Below are 21,669 nucleotides of genomic sequence, written 5' to 3'. Positions count from 1 at the left end.
TAATTATATATTCTTTAGAAACACAGATTATTAGCCACTATATGTAAATGAGCAAAATGTGTGTGTTTGTAATTGAGATAATTCATTAAAATAATACCAGAACAATTCACAGTTTGCCAAATAAAGCAGTGTGATTGACTGTTTTAGTACATTTAAAATAAATGGAAGTGACACCGTAAGCCGAGCACATTAAAAATCCAAATGTCAACACTTATGTTGAAAACCAGAGGCAAACCGTACGCAGGTTTACTGAAAATATCTATGCAAGATGGTTATAAACATTAAGCAAACTCAAAATAACCTTGACCAAAGCTACATGGATGGTGGACAAATATGCAGATAACATAATAGCCTTACTGTTGCAGTGCTTATTATAAGCCTTTATACATTTAAAACAGATCTTGCACAATCTGACCTCATGTTTGTGGACACGCGTCATATATTTCACCAGGTATCAACCCCTGATAGATTTTTATTTCTTTCTAATATTCCATAAATTATTTTGCAATGCTATGTTTAATATATATATATACTCACACAAACATGCAGAGGTTTTGCATAGCTATCTGCTATAAATAATCTTCAGAAAAATAAACTGTAGTAAACAAATAATGCCACAAACCAGTGTGTTTGAAAACTGGTGGCTTTTGAAGATTAAATATAGTATTAAGATTCAACAAAAGTGTAAAAGCAGGTAAAAGCCATCAATGATTTACATTTTTCCACAGCTGTAGATGTTTGAGAAATGCATTAACTTTTGTGCAAATGTAAATAGTGTTGTGAGAAATGCACCAAAGTGACTGAGAAAAACTGTAATATAAGCAGTAGTACTGCCTCTATCAAGGCTGTAGATATTAGCACTACTACTATAGTAATTTATAGGAAATACAGCATTGTTTTTGAACCATACTAAAGTAACGTACTGAATTAATGTGTTGTGGGTGTTAATTCTATAGTTACTGTGGTAATACAACAACATTAAATAATAAAAAAAGAATTACCCAATGCTGCAATGTTTACTACAACTACATAAAATTTATATAGTTGTAAAAAACATTACAGTATTGATTATTTTCAAATAAAATTACTGTGTATTTTTTTTCCTTTCTATAGCGTTCACCTTGGTGTTTTTTGGGAGGCATATTACAGACCGACCGACCGACCGACAGAAAGACAGACAGACAGACAGATCATACTGCCCTGTAGTGTTTATTTATATACAGAAATTGCAGTCAGATGTATGTGTATATACTCTCTTTACAAAAACGTAGGTTGAAGCAATGTTGCAACATAGACTGTTACAGCACTTGTTTTGTAGAAACGCATCATGTATTTCAACTCTTTTAGAGAATTGTAGGATAAAACTGGTGCTTTCTGAAGATTAGATTTGAGATTTAAGAGTTCAGAAAGTTTTTAGGCTACCTGTAGTTGCGATGCAGTCGAAGCCAACGAAGGCGTAAAAGCAGGTCGCCGCTCCTGATAAAACCCCTGTGAAGCCGAAAGGCATAAAGCCACCTTGACCCAGCATCTCTTCTGATGGCAGCGGCTGCGTGGCACTGCTCAGAGTCATCAAGGGCAGTTATTTATTATTTTTTAATTTAAAGAGGAAATGTTTCATTTTTTTAACACTAGTTAAAGAAAAAAATGCACAACATTTGCATACACATGGAAGGTCATTAAGGTCAAGCATTATTGTAACACATTTTCTTCCTCATGATGTAACTTGTTTTCTTAGAACTTTTGAAAAACAAGTATTAATACTAGCATTTTTATTTATTAACTTTGCAATTAATTAACTCTCAACATCTTATCCAGGTCAAAAAGTGACTCAAATGATTGTCACACTCCATAAAAATTTTGGGCTACTGTAACGCAACACTGGGCCAAATATGCACTGTAAAAAATGTTGGGTTCCACACAATCAATTTGTGTTGGGAAAGCATGAAGGAATTAAGTTAACTTATTAGTTTTTACAAATTTAAGTGGATTGAACATAAAACAATTCGGCTGCCCGACAGCCCCACCACCCCAAAAAAATGTCAAGAACTGTGTTGATTCAGCTCATATTAAATAAGTAGTTTGAACAAGCAGCAAATATATTTTTAAGTGTGGTTAAACATAACCGTTGGCTCAAAATGTGTAATATGAATTTTATTAACCTATTTTGCGTTTTTTTTTTTATTCCTCTATTTGACCCAACGATGGGTTACTACAGCCCTGCATTTTTACAGTGCAGAGTTAATACTTTTATTTAGCAAAATCCATCTAACCCTTTTTAGGGCACTCATTGAAAAAACTAATCAGAAAAAAACCCTGGCGTGTTACTGGGGGTTGTTATAAGACTTTGAACATTTTTGACTTAAAAAAATACTAAAATAAATATTGAAATATATATCAGTGAAGTTACAATAAATGTTTCTTCATCAAATAAAGGGTTAAACTGATCAAACATGGCAATAAAACATTTATAATGCTACATGAGATTTAAATTTTTTTTTAAAATAAGTCCTGTTCTTAGAACTTATAATAAATAATCTTAAAATAAAAAGTAAAACAACTGTTTTCAACTTAAATCAACACTGATAATGATAAGAAATGCTTTTTGGTCACTAAATAAGTATATAATTATTTCTGAAGGATGATTTATACATTATCATTATAATCAAAGGAATAAATTATATTTTTAAATTAATTAAAATAGCATACATGCATTTAAACTATAATAAAATGTTCTTTTTCTTCTTCTTCTTATAATTATTATTATTATACATTACTGTATGCTCAATTAAATAAATGTAATGCTTGCTACTGTTTGATTGATCAGTCTTGGTGGCCTTGAGATATTTTTATAAAAAACAAAAAAGTTTAAATGAAATGCTATATAATTTAATTGCAGTTGCACACCTGAAAGGATATTAACATTAATTTCCTAAATATTTTCATAAAGAACTTGACTCACTTAAGGGTGGAGTTGGTTGCATTGAGGATCTCATCGGGGTCCAGGTGCCAGTTCTTCAGAGTCCCTTTGACTAGTCCAGAGACGACCATGAACAGCAGCACCAGAATGTTGATGCAGGTGAACACTTTATTGACCATGGCTGATTCCTTCACCCCAAAGGCCAGCAGGCCTACAGCAAACAAAACGTAGATCAAAACACTACGGAGCAAAAGTCAACACAAACGCAAAATTGCTAAATATTGACATTCAAGGGCTTTAATTTTCAGAATGAATGGCAGTGTTTCGCAATCACTGTTTAACATGAACACTTCTTTGTGTGTTTATTTACCTGTGAGTGTGAGGATGATGAAAACAGAAAACATATCTGGATACTCCGCCAGGACGCCCGGCGCATTCATGGACATGTACTGGCGACAAAAATGTTCAATATGTTTTCCAATTAACTCATCAAATGTGGCACTCCAAGCTCGGGCAACACTTGAGGTACCTCAGAAGAAATACAAGAGAAATGGAAAAATACTTTCATTATACATTACCTTTTTTTGAGCCAATTACAATTTTGTGCCAATTTATATCAAATCAATCAATCAATCAATCAATCAATCAATCATCAGATCGTCAGTCTGTCTGTCTATTCTTTGTGTTTGCTCATAAAAGCAAAAGGTTCAAGAAACTGGCTGAAAAACAGAAAAGGTGGCTTGAAATAAACTAAATAAACATAAAATAACTCTTTAAAAAAGAATAGACCACTTTAATGTTATTATTATGAGATATATGTATAATAAACTGTAAAAAACAATTGTGTTTTATTTTAGAAATTAAAGATAATGTATCTTCAAAATGTAAAATAAGAATATACTCATTTACCATTAATCTGGTAATATCGGGTCTTGTCATTTACCGATATTCATTAATATAATATACTGTGATAATAAACATGCTTTACAATGCAGCAACTAATTATTAATCATTTAAGCTTTTAGAGTACCTTTTAACTATATTCAGACTGTCGCATTATGCTCTATTGTATCGCTGTATTTGTATATTTAAAAAGTGATTTACTTTTAAACGTACATAGCCCCCGTTTATTTTCTTCCCCAATTTCTGTTTAATGGAGAGAAGACTTTTTCAACAGATTTCTAAACATAATAGTTTTAATAACTAATTTCTAATAACTGATTAATTTATCTTTTCTATGATGATCGTAAATAATATTTAACTAGATATTTTTCAAGACACTTCTATTCAGCTTAAAGTGACATTTAATTTATTTTAAATCGATGGTTTGTTCTGTAGACTATCAGAAAAAAGATATAGCTTAAAGGGGCAAATATTTGATCTTAAAATGTTTTTTAAAAAATGTAAAACTGCTTTTATTCTAGCCGAAATAAAACAAATAAGACTTTCTCCAGAAGAAAAAATATTATCAGACATACTGTGATAATTTCCTAGCTCTGTTAAACATCATTTGGGAAATATTTAAAAAATAAAAAAAAATTCAAAGAGGGGCTAACGATTCTGACCTCAACTGTACATATTTTCATGTTAATCTGACCTACAACACGCCACAAAATATGACATCGCAATTCATAAATTCCAAAATGTACTACTTTGGCAATGTAATTTGTTGAATCATATGTTTTTGCAGAACATTCATGTGCAATAAAGCAATATGCAAAAACATTACTTTGTTTTTTACTTTACATGTTAAAGTAACTGATTTGTAATTTAGTTTAATGTTGTGTGATAAAAACTTTAACAATTATCACAACATAAAAATCTACCACCATCATTGCCTGATTTGCTCTCAACAATGTAATTAAAACATATTTCAGCTTATTTTAGTGGAAACCCAATAGCAATATTGTACATCTTCTCACCTATAACATATGAAAGAATCAGGTTCCAGCCAGTTATAAAGGCCCACAGCTCTCCTACAGTCACGTAGCTGTACAGGTACGCTGATCCTGTTTTGGGCACTCGGGCTCCAAACTCAGCATAACAGAGACCAGCGAGCACTGAAGCCAGAGCGGCGATGAGAAACGACAGCACGATGGCCGGTCCGGCGTTTTCTCGAGCCACAGCTCCGGCCAGGACATAAACCCCTGCTCCTAATGTACTGCCCACACCAAGAGCCACCAGGTCAAAAGTGTTCAGACATCGGGACAGTCGCGATTCCTCTGAGTTGCAGTTTACAACCTTTACTCTCAGCAGCTGTTTCCCGAAACGCAGAAGCTTTTTCAAAACCATTGCTGATCCAGTATGAAGACAGCTTCGTTGGTTGCTTCGTTTTATTAATTTGAAATGTCTCCTTAAATGAATCTGGTCCGTCTGCGAATGCTGAGGATTCACAGTGTTCAGTTGTGTTGTTTATCTGTGGGGAGAATTAATAGTTATTCATTTGAGGAAAGTTGTAGCGTGTATATTTTAGATGTTGTATAGTGTTTAGGGATGAACAATATACACTACCTGACAAAAGTCTTGTCGCCTATTCAAGTTTTAGGAACAACAAATAATAACTTGACTTCTAGTTGATCAAAGTTGTAGCGTGTATATTTTAGATGTTGTATAGTGTTTAGGGATGAACAATATACACTACCTGACAAAAGTCTTGTCCCCTATTCAAGTTTTAGGAACAACAAATAATAACTTGACTTCTAGTTGATCATTTGGTATCAGAAGCAGCTTATATAAAAGGCAAAGGCCTCAAGATAGGCTTATTCTACCAAAATAAAATATGATCATGTCTTGATTTTTAATTATTTAATTAAGGTCTGACAGTAAGGTCTGACTTTGCTTAACAGAAATAATGTACAGTATAGAATATATGGTCATGGTGCAGTGGAAAAAGAATTAGTATTGTGTATGACTCCCATGAGCTTGGACGACTGCATCCACACATCTCTGCAATGACTCAAATAACTTATTAATAAAGTTATCTGAAATGGCAAAGAAAGCATTCTTGCAGGACTTTCAGAGTTCATCAAGATTCTTTGGATTAATCTTCAATACCTCCTTCAATGTTCATGTCTGGTGACTGGTCTGGCCAATCATGGAGCACCTTGACCTCCTTTGCTTTCAGGAACTTTAATGTAGAGACTGAAGTGTTAAAAGGAGCACTATCCTGATGAAGAATTTGCCCTCACCTGTGGTTTGTAATGTAATGAGCAGCACAAATGTCTTGATACCTCAGGCTGTTGATGTTGCCATCCACTCTGCAGATCTCTCACATGCCCTCAAACTGAATGTAACCCCAGACCATGATTTTTCCTTCACCAAACTTGACTGATTTCTTTGAGAATCTTTGTCCATGCGGGTTCCAATTGGTCTTCTGCAGTATTTGTGATGATTGGGATGCACATTCTGTCACTTTTTCACATGATCAACTAGAAGTCAAGTTATTATTTGTTGCTCTTACAACTGGAATTGACAACAAGACTTATTTTACCCAAGACAAGTGGGTAAAGTAAGTATTGAACACCGCATGATTTCTCCTGTTAAATAAATGTCTGAAGGAGCTGTTGACATAAAATTGACCCAGATTTTTTGTAAAACCCCAAACAATCCAAACATACAAATAAAAGTGTATCGATTGCCCATATAACCTATATTTAAATTCGCCACTGCTTATTTTACTCACTGCATTAGTGACCATATTTATTATATTCTATTGATACGGATATTGCTTAAAGTAAATTGTAGCTAAATAATTTTAGGTCGAACAAAAATAGCAAAACCTAACTAAATTATAAACCAATCAATAAAAAACAAGCCAAAAATGCAAATAAAAACAAACACAAAGAAAAAATAATAATAATATCAATATATGAAAATTATATAAATATTATTAAAACTAAAAGATCCAAATAAAATGTTTTGCTTACATTTTTGCTCAACTATAAGTACATGTATAATGTAGATGACATTTATTTAAAATTATTTAAAAATATAATGATTTAAAATATAAAAATTTAAAACATAAGTCCTATTTATTTGCACTAAATTTGTTTTACAGTTTTAGTTTGGCCATAATTCAGTGGTATATTTTATTTCAAACAACAGCAACATCATTAAGAATATGCCAGTTGTTGACATTTTTTAACAATTAAATCTTATTGACAAATTAAAGAGTGCAGCATGAGCATTTGTCAAAATATCTTCATTTTGTCATATATATATATATATATATATATATATATATATATATATATATATATATATATATATATATATATATATATATATTTATTTATTTATTTATTTATTTATACACACACACACACACACACACACACACACACACACACACACAAATGATTTTGAGAGTGCAAATGCCTTTATGGATTCTTATTATTATAATGTCCTAATGTCACAACATTTTGTCGGACACGGTTTATAGATTGTATTAAAGAACATTTTGTTTAAAATACATTTTCCCACAAAATTCATTTCCAGGGATGATCATAAATTCAATAGTGATTAATAAAGCTAACACTTCATTAACTGGCCATCTTCCAGATATTTTCCACCAGATATGGATGTTTTGAAGCAAGCCAAACATTCTGTCCCTTTTCTAAACTCCAAGACACAAACCAGCACATACTGTATTTTATAAAGAAAGATAACAGCTGCCAAGTGATTTAAGAGCCTAAAATATGTGTAGACACTGACACATATTCACTTAAACATCAAGCCAAGCACTAAAAAAGCGTCAGTATGTATTTAATGACACTGCAAGCAACACTGTATTCTGAACCGCAACTATGGATGAAAAGCACATTGTGATTCCTAACAGCCAAGAGTCAAAACATACTGTACTGAAAATGGGCGTCAGCTCTCCAGTCAATAAGTTCATACAGCTGCTCCGTCTCCAGTGGAAGTACTGCACACTTTCCCCAAGTGTTGAGCAACAAGGAGAGCAATCCATAAAATGTGACTGGTGGCAGAGCTGAAGAGGCCCACCGCAGGATAATCTATCATACTCACACACACTGACATGTGTTATGTAACCCAGAGCGAGCGCAACTTAATGGCAAAAATACATGCAATTGCAAAAGAACAACTGGGATCTGTGTTCGCAAGCTCTACGAGAACAGCCTGTTCTGAGGAGTTCATTTGATGAAAATTAATCTAAATGCTTGAAGCCACTTTCGTGGATTCCAGAAGGAAATATGGTGGTTTTCTCGCAAAATAAAAAAAAAAAGATGCAACTAGGAAGTGCAGTAACCGACTATAAACTAGAACACAAGTTTAGACTTTTTTAATGGATTTTTTTGCAGGGTTTTAGAAGAGGACTCACAATATTTGGAATGTTTATTTAGTATAAAAAATGTATTGTCTAGTAAAAAAATAAATAAGTTACAAAATAAAAGTAACAAAATAAAACAAAGGGTAAAACAAAAGCAAAACGAATAAAAAAAAACAAAAAGAAACAAAAATTAAATAAAAGAAAAATAAAATCTCCCCTGAAAAAGTAAACAAATTAAATTAAAATGAAACATAAACCAAAACCAAAAACTAATTAAAGCTAAAAAAAAAAAAAGTAAACTAACAAAAAATAGAAAGAAAAAATGAAAGAAACCTGGATTCCTCAAAAGTTTTTTTTTCTCTCACTCTCCTATTAAAAAAAACAAACAATAAAATAATAGCACAATATGGAGTCAAAAAACCACTTGACCCAAAGGAGAGGGTGGTTGCCTCAACGAAGTGCATGGCAAACCATTGATTTCTCTTTCATTCTGTGGTCATTTGCCAAGCTAAAGCTAGTCCTGCAATATTTGACCGAATAACAGCCAGTTATGATATGCTAGATCTCCTAGTCCCCACTTTGAGCTGTACACAGGCAGACTTCGAGGAAGAGTGCAAAAGAGAGGTCATGTGTGAGCCTGAAAATGACACGGGCGTATCTAATAGCTCATAGTAACATGTGTTAGCTACATCTTCACAAATTTTTTGGAGGATTTGGTTAATCCCCTTGTGTTTGTAGGCGAAGCATACGTCAGCATCCCTGAGATCACACAGATGAATGAAGACTGGCAACTGTTACTGGGTTACAATGGTTACTACTACTAATGTTTGTGGAAAGCACATTGATTATAAACTGTGAACAAAACTTACTAGAACTACTTCTGAATAAAACTACTTCATGGCACACCCTCAAGCCAATCAGAATTCAGAATTTCAACAGACCATGAAATAATATGTATATAAAAAATTAGCTTTTGATAACAAATAGTACCAGATGAACTAGACTCTGTAACATAAAGTTTCTTAAAAATAGCAGCATGACTGTTGTTTTAGTACTTCTAATTACTTGTATCTTGAGAGGCTTCAGTTTCAATTTGTTCCTGAACACAGAGTATGATCTATAAATTCATCTACTGTGAATCGTGACCTACATTTCTTTCTTAGGAGCTTCATCTGAACAGAGACAGAAGCAGCCGCTTCCAGTCATGCCACACTTAAATGGAAAGTTCTTCAGACGTGGAGGTGGCGACCTTTTCTTTCTCTGCTATCAGATTTCTTGGATCTTAGAAACTTGGAGGCAGGTTTGAAGCAGTTGAGCACTACTAAGTGTTGTCATGTAAATCACACAAGCGTGGCATAAGGGTTTAACTGGATCAAACTTGCTGCTGGAGCCTCAAACACAATCCTCTGAATACCGGAAATTCATTAAAATCAGATTAGCAGTTTGACCGAGTAAAGACAGCCAGAGTTCTTCACAAAGGTATTATGAAGGGTTTATAGCTATGCGCAAGACAGGATTAGGCAAAACTGTGTCTCACTTTTTTTTTTTTGCTTGTAACAAGCACACAATTATTTTGAAATCAGGCTTTAACGAGACGAATGAGCATGGGTTGCTAAGTCTCAGACTGAAAAATTTAAGGTAAAGCCAGTACTGTATGCAAGGACATTGTGTAACAGTAAAAATATGTGAATAATTATATATAATCTGTACATATACATACATAGGCTGTGTCTGTAAGCTTTGGCAATGACTCTGGAGGTAGCATTTACATACAAAGGCACCTCATGAAACTGATTTCAGACAGAATAGCAATTTAATCATGTAATTAAAACAGAGAAGTTTGGTTTAATTTAATTCAATTCATGATTATTTCTATAGCACGTTTACAATGTAGATTGTGTCAAAGCAGCTTAGCATAGAAGTTCTAGTTAATTGAAACAGTTTCAGTCCAGTTTTCAGAGTTGGTTCCAGTTCAGTGTGGTTAAAATTTCATTGCTGAAACTCCAAACACTGAAGAGCAAATCCATTGATGCACAGCTCGGTAAGTCCCAAACCAAGCAAGCCAGTAGCGACAGTGTTAAGAAACAAAATTTCACAAAACTTTGGTGAGAAAATAAATATTTGCTTACTATAATACAAACTTTTCACTAGAAATGCCATCAAACGTGGAAATTGTTGGTCAAAAATCTACATTTACACACAAAATGCCAACAAATGATGCTTCAAGACACCATGTTTATTTTTTGAGCAAACATTTTAAACAAGGTGTGTCCCAGTAAACTACTTTAATAGAGTACAACTAGGTCACACCCATATCATTATAAAACTTTGTGTTATTATACAACCTGTTAACTAGATATACCTTTAAACACATGCAGACATTATGTATTATGTATTCTAAGACAATATTATTTTGCTCTATTTAAAAAAAGCAATATCACATACACATACACTCACCGGCCACTTTATTAGGTACACCTGTCTAACTGCTCGTTAACGCAGATTTATAATCAGCCAATAACATGGCAGCAACTCAATTAATTTAGGCATGTAGACATTGTCAAGACGATCTGCTGTAGTCCAAACCGAGCATCAGAATGAAGAAGAAAGGTGATTTAAATGACTTTGAACGAGGCATGATTGTTGGTGCCAGACAGACTAATATTAGTATTTCAGAAACTGCTGATCTACTGGGATTTTCATGCACAACCATCTTTAGGGTTTACAGCGGCAGTTCTGTGGGCACAAATGCCTTGTTGATGCCAAAGGTCAGAGGATGATGGCCAGACTGGTTTGAGCCGATAGAAAGGCAACAGTAACTCAAATAACTACTAGTGTAAACCGAGGTATGCAGAAGAGCATCTCTGAATGCACAACACATCCAACCTTGAGGCGGATGGGCTACAGCAGCAGGAGACCACACCGGGTACCACTCCTGTCAGATAAGGACATAAAACTGAGGCTACAATTCACACAGGCTCACCAAAATTTGACAATAGAGGATTAAGAAAATGTTGCCTGGTCTGATGAGTCTCCATCTCTGTTGCAACATTCGGATGGTAGGGTCAGAATTTGGTGTCAACAACATGAAAGCATGGATACATCCTGCCTTGTATCAATGGTTCAGATTGGTGATGGTGGTGTAATGGTATTTTCTTGGGACACTTTGGGCCCATTAGTACTAGTTGAGCAGCGTATCAATGCCACAGCCTACTTGAGTTATGTTGCTGACTATGTCTGTCCCTTCATGACCACAGTGTACCCATCTTCTGATGGCTATGTCCAGCATTATAAAGCACCATGTCATAAAGCGTGAAACATCTCAGACTGGTTCCTAAACATGACAATGAGTTCGCTGTTCTCAGAAGGCCTCCACAGCCACAAGATCTCAATCCAAAAGAGCACCTTCTGTGATATGGTGGAACAGGATGTGGTGGAATCGCATCATGGATGTGCTGCCGACAAATCTGCAGCAACTGCTTAATGCTATTATGTCAATATGGTTAATAATATAAGTGAATAATTAGCATAATATATAATGCTCTTTTTATGTTTGCCATTTGCAAACGTCCAATTAAATGTTCACTTTCAGTCTGTTTACAAAAAGCACACTCATGCCCCAAATTCCAGCATGTTGGCAGAAAGCTTCCATAACACTGACAAAGCTGTCAGTCTTCTCACCACAAAGTATTTTTGCGATATATTTAAAAAAATATCTACAGATAAAGTCGATTTCTATCTTTAGTGTCAGTCCTGAGGTGAATCAAAGCAATCCAAGCACAAGCTGTTCCCGAGACTCTGCTGTCCAATTGGAGCTCATTCAGATATCCCAGCATTGCCTGACTGAGTTGGTGTGACATCAGACATGTTGAGAGCTGTGTCTCAATACCATGCTGCAAGAATGCTGAAAGACCACTAATGCCAGGAAAGTATTTTGGAAGAGATTTATATGGTTAAATGGGACTGCGGTTTCCGTGTGTTCTCAAATAAAGAGCAACATCGCAGTTATAAAACATTTATGCTACACACTTCAATTGCCATAATGAAATTGAGGTGTTTATATGCAAACATCTAATAATAAAATATAACATCATTATATCAATATCATTATTTTATTCCAGAGTAAACCTTGGTGTTATCAGATATTCCCAAATACATTACACAGACCTTACTAATCTGATGATTGTCTGCTGAGGAGTTTCAGATCTCAACATCATCTCAAGGTGAGCTCAAAATTTTACAAAACCACAAAGTCGTCATTGGAAAGTGAAACTACAATTGATCCAAGAACAATTAAATCTAGAGTACTGAGGTGCAAACTCTAAATTAGCTGTGCTTAGACATCAACTGCAGTCAATCAGAGATTTCCAGTCGTCCAGTTGTCAGTTTTATGAGTGAGAAGAATTTCATTTAATTAGCTTCATTGTTCCTATTTTATAAGTTTTTATGACTGTAAAAAATAAATCAATAACAGTTGCTCATAAAATGTTATTCGTGGGTGTTTTCTGTTATTAACAATTTTGAATGGCATATGTGACATTGATTTCTGCTTTGTTAACAACATATAAGTGTCTTATTGTCACATTTTTAATAGGTTGGAATATAACCCAATACTATTTTAGAGTACCACCCAGGGAACACCAAGTGCTTACTTTGTTTTTCAGGAATCCTAAGGGGTTCATTTTGTTCAGTTTTGCCATGTAAATTATGGTACAAAAACAGGGTAATGAGGTGCCAGTAAGTTTAATGTGAGAAAAGAGCACTTCCTTTTTCTTTTGGACAGCATGTTTGTCAGTTAAGATATGTTAGCAGTTAAGACAGTAAAAGTGTGCACATGTACCAGCATAAAAAATCCTTAAAAATATAGGATGTGTCAAAAGGCACCAAAACTAAAAGTATGTCAATGGATTTTGTTCACATAACTTCAAAACTTTTCAGTTTTTAGCCTTTTTTTAGTGATCAAATCAATTACAAGTGAATGATAGTAGATAATGGTGTATATCGGGATGTCTGAAAATTAACACACTGTAAATGTTCACGTGATCAAGTTCATTCAGACAGCAACAAAACACTAAACTAAATAAACGTCCAGCATAGATATGTTTTTGACACAAAATTTTTAGGCAGGTACTCTCTCTGTGCTTTCACACTAGCACTTTTGGCCTGCACCTGGGTTCGTTTGATGTCAGTATGGTGTGTTTATCTAGTGTGAACGCTGTCTTCTAAAATCGGGTGTGCACTCGTAAACCATACCTGAGTTCACCTGAAAGAGGTGGTCTGAGGTTCGGTTTGTGCGAACTCTGGTACGGTTCACTCCTGATATGAATGCAATCGTACCAAATAATGGATGTGAACTGCCAACTGTACAACATACTATCATTTTCATAATGTTCGTTTGTGTCTGTATATCACCTACCTTGGCGACAAGCGGGACTGACCCAGTGCAAGCAGTGATAATGTCTGCTTGTCTCCACCAAAAAACGACTTCGTTTTTAAATTTTTTTTTCCGGCAGATAGACACAAGTGCCTCTCTGTATTTAGGTTTTGGTAACAAAACCAAAAGATTCAGTAAAAGAAGAATGACCGTGATATGCGATCTCCATTTTGTTGCTTTCATGGCTGTCACTTAGCAACAGCTGTACACAAACAACAGCTTAATGATTCAAGCATACCAGGGTTCAGAAGGAAACAAGACGGTGTGAACACAAACCAGCCGAGGGAGGTTTGGGGTTTAGACCAGGCAAACAGACCAAGTGTGAAAGCACCTTCTGTCTACTGACCTGAAGTGTAGGCCTGTCGCGATAAGGAATTTTTGTTGTGCGATATACTGTCACAGAAATTGTTGCGAAAAGCATAACATTGTTATTTTGAAATCATTTTATGCCACTGATTATATAACAGCATAATAATGCAATAAACACTTTAAAATACTTATTCTAAAGGTTATTTAGATTCTAAAATTTAATGTTAAAAAACTAAACGTCCTATTATATGTCCTATTAGGTAAACGCACAATTATAAATTTGAGGTAGAATGTAGATGCCATTGGAAAATGGCTTTAAAGCTATCTCTGAATTTATAAATATATATTGCAAAGGCAAAAACGATTGGTCATCTTAATTAATTGTATTAATCAATACATTGATTATTGTGACAGGCCTACTGTAGGGCAGTATGATTTGAGTGAAATATCAAATTCAGATATTTGACAGACATCGCGACTTGATTTGGGATTTAATCTTGAAAAACTCAATATTGAAGCATGCTTTAAACAAAAGCCATACAATGCTAAATGTAGGAAATAGATGATTGGCTGAGGTTATGTTAATAATTTAGATTTTATGATTTCAAAAACAGACAATGTATACAAAGTAACAACAACACAACATAGACTTATCATAAATAAGTTATTCATTAATCAAACTCTACTGTGCTCTTGTTTCCAATGTTACCAGCAGTCGGTTTGAACGAATTAGCGATATAGCTAATTAGATATAAATATGTGTATAGACCCACATTACATTACATTCATATAGCAACTTTTGCGATTAGCGAATCACAACATTTCAAATCATGATTGTGATTTGATTTCGACTAATCGTCCTAATGTGAAAATACACGAGCACCACACATGGACACAAGAGCCCCCAGGTGGTTATAGGATATTAATCTGGCCAAAATTGTAAGGCATCTTGTCTGATCATTGATAATATATCAAAGGTTAAAACAGGGCACACCTGTGACACTCATTTAAGAGTCGAATTTGAGTGATTGTCTGCAAACACTGATTGATATACTGTGCAGGAAATCACACAGACATCACATATAAATAAATCCCCATATCTTCCATCTCACAGCAGGGTAATGTAAGGTTAGTAGTGTTACCGTTTGACATTCCGGATCAGTCAAGATGAGTGAGGGACGCACATACAATTTATATGGCTAAATTAAGCAGGTGGGAAGAGCAGGGGTGTGATGCCCTACCACCAATCAGTGGGCGACTTTCTGTTATGGTGCTTAACGTGCAGCATGACAACTTTTAGCCTCGTGTCTTTAATTTGACTTCTAGAACGACACCTAGAGTGTTGGCCAAAATGATAAGAACACTCGACAGATCTGAATGCATTGACCTTTTTTGCCGTAAAAACATAATTTAATTTTATATCATTCATGAAACATGCAGATATGAGCACAACAAATATCAGGCAAAGTGAGTCCTAATGTATTATACACATTTAATTGTCATATTTGTATGCCCTCCTTTTATTGCAATAACATTAGCACATCTCTCTGGTATAGTGTCAATATATTCCTGAGAACGTCTAAACACTAATGTTTTCCCATGACTTCTGCAACTAAAGCCAAAAGACTTTGATTGTGTGACATTGACAATGAAATTGGCCTAAATCTCCTTTTGATGCCTCTAATCTGTGGTTTATAAAGCACAATGAAGACTTTGTAGATGTCACTCATTAAATGACTTTATAGATTAATCATTTATTCAAGGCCAATACAACCAAACAGCAAAAATGTTTAATATAAGTCAAGTGCTCAAATTTTTTTGGCCACCGCAGAACATTAATTCAATAAAACCATTATGAAATGTTATGCAAGTCAAACCATTCACTAGGATCAATAAGGGCTTAAATGCTGATGCCACAAACGTTTAGTGTATTATAACAACCACAACACTAGAACCTCTCAACTAGAAACTTCTATATGGGAAAGAGGGTCAAGGACACAGCGTCCATCCAGAACGATAACAGACACGTTATGTTGACGTGTTTTTGCCAATATCTTTCCAATCATATGAGCGTGTTTAAAGCGGGCATAACGCACCTGACACCATCCGACTACCCTTAGCCTAGAAACTTGTGACTTTTATTTTACCTCACAAGCATTCTTCAGTTTGGCAGGAATGTCAAAAATTAATGTAGGGCTCAGGAAACCTAACAGCCTGACAAAACTCCTTCTGTCTGGCCTCTTTACTTCAATTTCATGAAACTGTCAACAGGAACACAAATAAAGGCTCAGTCTGGACCAAGCTTGTCAAGGTATCACAAGACTATTTCACTTAAATACCTCAGTGTTATAAGAAAACAAACATTTAATATGAACCCACGCATGCTTTCTGGAACCATGTTAAGTCTTAAGATTGAGGTGTTTATACTGCCAACATGAAGTGGTGTCACTCAGCGGTTTAAAATAATTAAATCAGTGTGTCTTCCTCCAGATAAAGACCCATGACCCTCATGAGGCAGGAGGGTAGCCAGAGTTTCAGCTTTCGGCCATTGGGAAATGAGCCAGTTTTCCACCTGTGACACTGCAGTGACCTTCCCACTAACTTTAACCACTTTCTATGGATTGACACCACTTACGCTAAAGAAACGTGTAAATTACAGAGGATAGACAGCGGTTACTTAAAGGGATCATTATGCTGTGTCAGATATTATTTTTTATTTAGTGTGTAATGCAGATATCTGAGAAAGTAAAATGTTTGAAAGATCAAGGTGCAGAGTTATTACCTCCTTAAAGAAAGAACCCATTTTAAACTTCCTGAAACAAGTGGTTACTATTTCCAGTTTTACTTCCTGCACAAACCTGTGTGGTTTGTAATAAATTTCGCATGAATGAACAGCATCTACTTTGACCCTTAAACTGTAGTTGTAACTGAACTGCAAGAGTTTGATTTGTGTTGTTCACTTGTAAAAAAAAAGAGGCAATTTTCTGTGCTGCAAAAGCAAATCCACTTTGCATGCACTTGTAAAAAATGAGAGCTCAGCCTCAGGCTTCAAGGTACATATTATTACCTACAACTTTCTAGGAACTATACTCAATGAATATTCAAAGACTACAGGATACACAAGACGTATCAGTCGTACAGTTTTGATTGGGGACAAAATGTTATGGTCAATATTGACGCCCTAGGGAGGGAGGTCTCACCTTCTAGTAAAGGAGCCATATCACTATAGACTACTCTTCACTATATGATTCTTCAGCGAAAAGTCTCGGTCCAGACTTGTGTTTAATTTTTTTACGTCAGATTCTGTAGATTATCTTTATAAACCCTCTGGGGTAATTTGAATATGGGGCCATCTGACCGATCAGAGCAGAATAGTTATAAAAAAGGGATTGGATCCTTGAATAAACTATGTCAGTGTGTACTATGAGAAAAAATGAGAAGTGTTTTTGGACTTTCCAATGATGTACACATGCAATATTCCAAAACAAAAAGAGGAACATTTAAAATAGTGTATAAAGGGCTTAAATTGCAATGGCCACAGCTATATCACCCTACAGCCCAAGACCAGTTACTCAATGAAGCTAAGCAGGGCCGAGCCTGGTCAATATCTCGATTGGATCCCACATGGGAAAACTAGGTCGCTGTTGGAAGTAGTGTTAGTGTGGCCAGCAGGGGCGCTGAACCTGTGGTCTGTGTGAGTCCTAATGCCCCAGTATAGTAAAGGAGACCCTTTATTGTCAGTGAGCGTTGTCTTTCAGTCTTTGAGACTTTAAACCAAGGTCCTGATTCTATGTGGTAATTATATATCCCATAGTAATTCTTGTTAAGAGTAGGGGTGTAACCCTAATGTCCTGGCCAAATTTCCTCTATCAGCCCTTACCAATCATGGCCTCCCAATCTTCGCCATCCACTGAATTGGCTCTATCACTGTCTCTCCACTCCTCCTAAAACTGGTGTGTGTGTAAGCACACTGGCGGCATTGTCCTGTGGCTGTCATCACACCATCCAATAGGATGCTGCACACTGGTGATGGAGTAGACAGACTCTCCCTCATGACTGTGAAGCACTTTCGGTATATGGCCATACACAATAAATGCGCTATATAAATACACACATTACATTAAATGCATAAAAAATAAAATGAAATAAATACAAATTTTTGTCAACATTTTTCCTAATATGCTATACACCATAAACTGAGAAATGACTGATTTCATAAAGAATAACGGTAACACTTTACAATAACAGTACATAAATAATGATGTATTAATATTTAAACTAAACATTACTTTATTATGAATTAATGATGAGTTAAGGTATGCACTAATCATGAATTACTTTAACTACTACAACATGATTCACATGAGTTCATGTGTGAATGACGGCTACCTTAATTACTTGTTAGTACATGATTGTTTGTTAATTAATGTATCAATTACCACATTAGTTTATGCTAAATTAAACCATGATGAACTCATGATATGTTAATCTATAATTATGTTGTGACTTTACTTGGAGGGGCACATCATCATTAACCCATTCTTAACTACTCATGAACTCCTTATGCACGTCCAACTAGTGAGTTTACACTGAACAACAATAGAAAAGTGTTCTGTCAACATCAACATGAACAGGAGTTCATGAGTAGTTAAGGATGAGTTAAAAGTGATGTACCCCTCTAAATTAAGTCATGATATAACTATACATTAACAACTCATGAGTTCATGTTGGTTACTTTTAGCTTAAACTTAAATGTTAATTAATTGACAACATGTACTAACAAGTAATTAAGGTAGTCATTATTTACACATGAACTTATGTGACTCATGTTGTAGTTAAAGTTAATTCATGATTAGTGCATACCTTAACTCATCATTAATTCATAATAAAGTAATATTTAGTTTAGATATTAATGCATCATTATTTATGTACTGTTATGGTAAAGAGTTACCAGAATAACTACATTTAAAATTGACAAAAATGATAAATACTTTAATGTAACTAAAAATATGTTTTTAATTAAATTGCTTAATTTTCTCAAGTTCAAAAAACTAAATATCATATTAATTAAAAAGACATATTATTTACATGCTGTCCCCGTATTACGTTGCTTTGATCTTATTGTAATGTGAATATTGTGATGTATGTTTTACAAACAATACTAGGTTGCAATTTAATGACTATGGTACTAATTTTAAATGTTTGAGGCCTTGCAAAAAGTAGCTACTGTGATAACACTTAAAAAACAAAATTGAATATATGCCAATGCCTGTCAGCACAAGCTAAAATAATTAAGAAATGAGGAATGTTATCTTGGTCCCTCCACAGCACTAATTGAATCATCTAAACATCTTAATACAGTTTTTGCAATATTAAAACATTCTTTTAGTGTATTTGACTGCAGTATTTTTGCATTGGCAAGTGAGATATATGATATAATTAGCCATATTTCGGCATTTAAGATCCAACTAGTATTAACAGAATGCTTTTTACCTAGATTAGCTTAACATCAACATTCACATGTCTATAACCATTTTTAACACATTAAACTGGACAAGCTGAAATAATTAGGAAATAAGGAACGTTATCTGCTCTTGTTCCCTCCCCAGCATTAACTGAATCATCTAAACATCTTATTGCAGTTTTTTCAATATTAAAACATTCCTTCAGTGTATGTAACTGCAGTATTATTGCTTTGGCAAGTCAGATGTATGATTCAACTGTGATCAAATAAATGCTTTTCACTGAGATACAGTACATTAGCTTAACATCAACATTTACACGTTTCTATTCATTTTAATGCATTAAAATGTTTATAATGAATTTAGTCACTCATACCTCCTGACAGACACCATAATTGATTCATAAAAAGCAAATCACTTGCATTTATTTTTAATTACAGGGGTATGTTCAACCTTTCTGACAGCAGCTTAGGTTGTAAACCATGCAGCCCCCACTAAATGACAAGTCAGGGCTTGTTTTTAGCATGTTAAACTTGGGGTATCAGGTAACATGCATGTGACCCAATTATGAGAAATGAACCACTTGGGCTTAGTTTACATAACACAGACCTGCAGGATAAGAACTCAAGTCATGAGATGTAAATAATGAAAACGCATCTACTTCCTATTATAGATGGCTCATGGTTTCTTATTATGAAACTCTAAAATACAGAAATTGCTTTGAAATGGTTTGTGAGGACAAAACAAATAGGATTTTATGGTGAACTGCGCAATAAAGGAAGCTGATGAAAATATTTGTAGGGCTATGATATTATTGTAAAGTCTTGTTTGGGATTTATTGACAGATACACACACACACACACACACACACCCACATGCATGAATATTTTAGTGTAGTATCTAATTATAGCATCACAAACGAATAATTAAACGGTCAAAAACTGCCCTGCATGATGTCCTTGACTTTGATCTAAGTAACATGGCAACATTTAAAGCAGATTCAATTAAAAATCATAAAACATTTCATGATGAACAGTTCCTCTGACCTATACAAGAAGCCTATCGGAGGATTTGCTGAAACAATCTGGAGCATTAAAAGACTCCATTGTAGAAAACATCTGGTTTGAAGAAGGGGCATTTCATATAGAGATCCAGCTGTAGTAAGTAAAGACCACCACTGGGCTCCTTCAGGAGAACTTCTGCTAGTTGTTGACATATAAATACAGCTCACATATGGCATATGTTAGTCAGTGTTGATGGAACAAGATTTTCCAGTTTTGCAATGGAAAGCGTTGTTTATAAATTATTTAACAATTTTAAAAATATATATTTTAAGCAGCGTAAAATCTTAGAGCCATTTAATCCTTATGTGAAAGAAAAATAAAAGTTGGTGATCCTACAGAAATCATACAACGTCACCTTGTAGTTAAATCACAGAGAGGCACAAAATCACTTTCCAGAATGATCTTCCATATGTGAAAGGCTAAATCCCTTATGATTTTAAAGGATAGTTCACCCAAAAATAAAAGTAAATTCACTATTTACTCACCCTCAAGTGGTTCCAACTATTTATGTTTCTGTTTTTTGCTGAACCTAAATGAAGGTATTTTGAAGAAAGTTAGAAACTGGTAACCATTGACTTATTCCTTGTCATTGGTTTCTGGTTTCCAGCTTCTTTAGAATATATTATTTTCAACAGAATAAAACTCAAGTGTGTGACATCAGAAAAGTGAGAAAATGATAACTGATTTTTGTTTTGGATGAACTATTACTATTTAAAACTCATCTTTAGTGAACACTTCTTAAAATAGTATCTGAAATGTTGCACTGTTACTATATTATTTCACATTTAATAATGAAATACTTATTGCAGTCCACATTTGAAAATCGCTTTTGATAAAGAACCTGCCAAATGAAAATATGTAAATGCAGATGTAAATAGAATGGCGGTCTGCTTTTAAAGTATCCTTCTGACAGTAATATCTTTAGACAAGCTACTGCAACTCTTATGGCATGAAGTGACCTGCCGCTCTCTTTAAGATCAGTTTACTCTTACTAGAAGAAGAGCCTTCAGGTCACTTATAAATAGAAAAGATACAGCTACAGAACATTCAACAGCGTTTCATTATAAAAAAAAAAGCATATATGAAATTATTTAAAAAGTACAATATTTAGATTATAGTTGCCCTATAGCCTATAGTTTACTTCAACATACTTTTTAAAATTGTTATATTGTAATATTTTATTTTAGGTAATG

The 21,669-nt window shown here is 34.4% G+C and overlaps 1 protein-coding gene across 6 annotated transcripts in view; it reads right to left on the bottom strand.

The window, feature by feature from the left end:
• The window catches only part of slc7a1a (solute carrier family 7 member 1a), a 48,257-nt gene that overhangs the window by 25,973 nt on the left and 615 nt on the right, over nt 1-21,669 (bottom strand). For 2 of the 6 annotated variants that reach the window (XM_087270616.1, XM_087270619.1), the window contains exons 1-5: nt 5,559-6,718; nt 4,840-5,428; nt 3,288-3,446; nt 2,960-3,128; nt 1,423-1,556 (exon numbers count right to left, since the gene is read on the bottom strand). In XM_087270616.1, the coding sequence (XP_087126742.1) occupies nt 1,423-1,556; nt 2,960-3,128; nt 3,288-3,446; nt 4,840-5,209 (832 nt within the window). In that variant the 5' untranslated portion in view covers nt 5,210-5,428; nt 5,559-6,718. Of the gene's footprint in view, nt 1-1,422; nt 1,557-2,959; nt 3,129-3,287; nt 3,447-4,839; nt 5,429-5,558; nt 6,719-7,772; nt 7,970-21,669 lie in introns of those variants that run through there. The other 4 variants (XM_087270614.1, XM_087270617.1, XM_087270618.1 and 1 more) reach the window with 3 other exon arrangements.

Source organism: Danio rerio, chromosome 10 (assembly GCF_052040795.2).
Source record: "Danio rerio strain M-AB ecotype USA chromosome 10, GRCz13ab, whole genome shotgun sequence".
NCBI classification, from domain to species: domain Eukaryota; kingdom Metazoa; phylum Chordata; class Actinopteri; order Cypriniformes; family Danionidae; genus Danio; species Danio rerio.
Note: the sequence above shows the minus strand (reverse complement) of the source record. Positions and strands in the feature narration are given on the sequence as shown.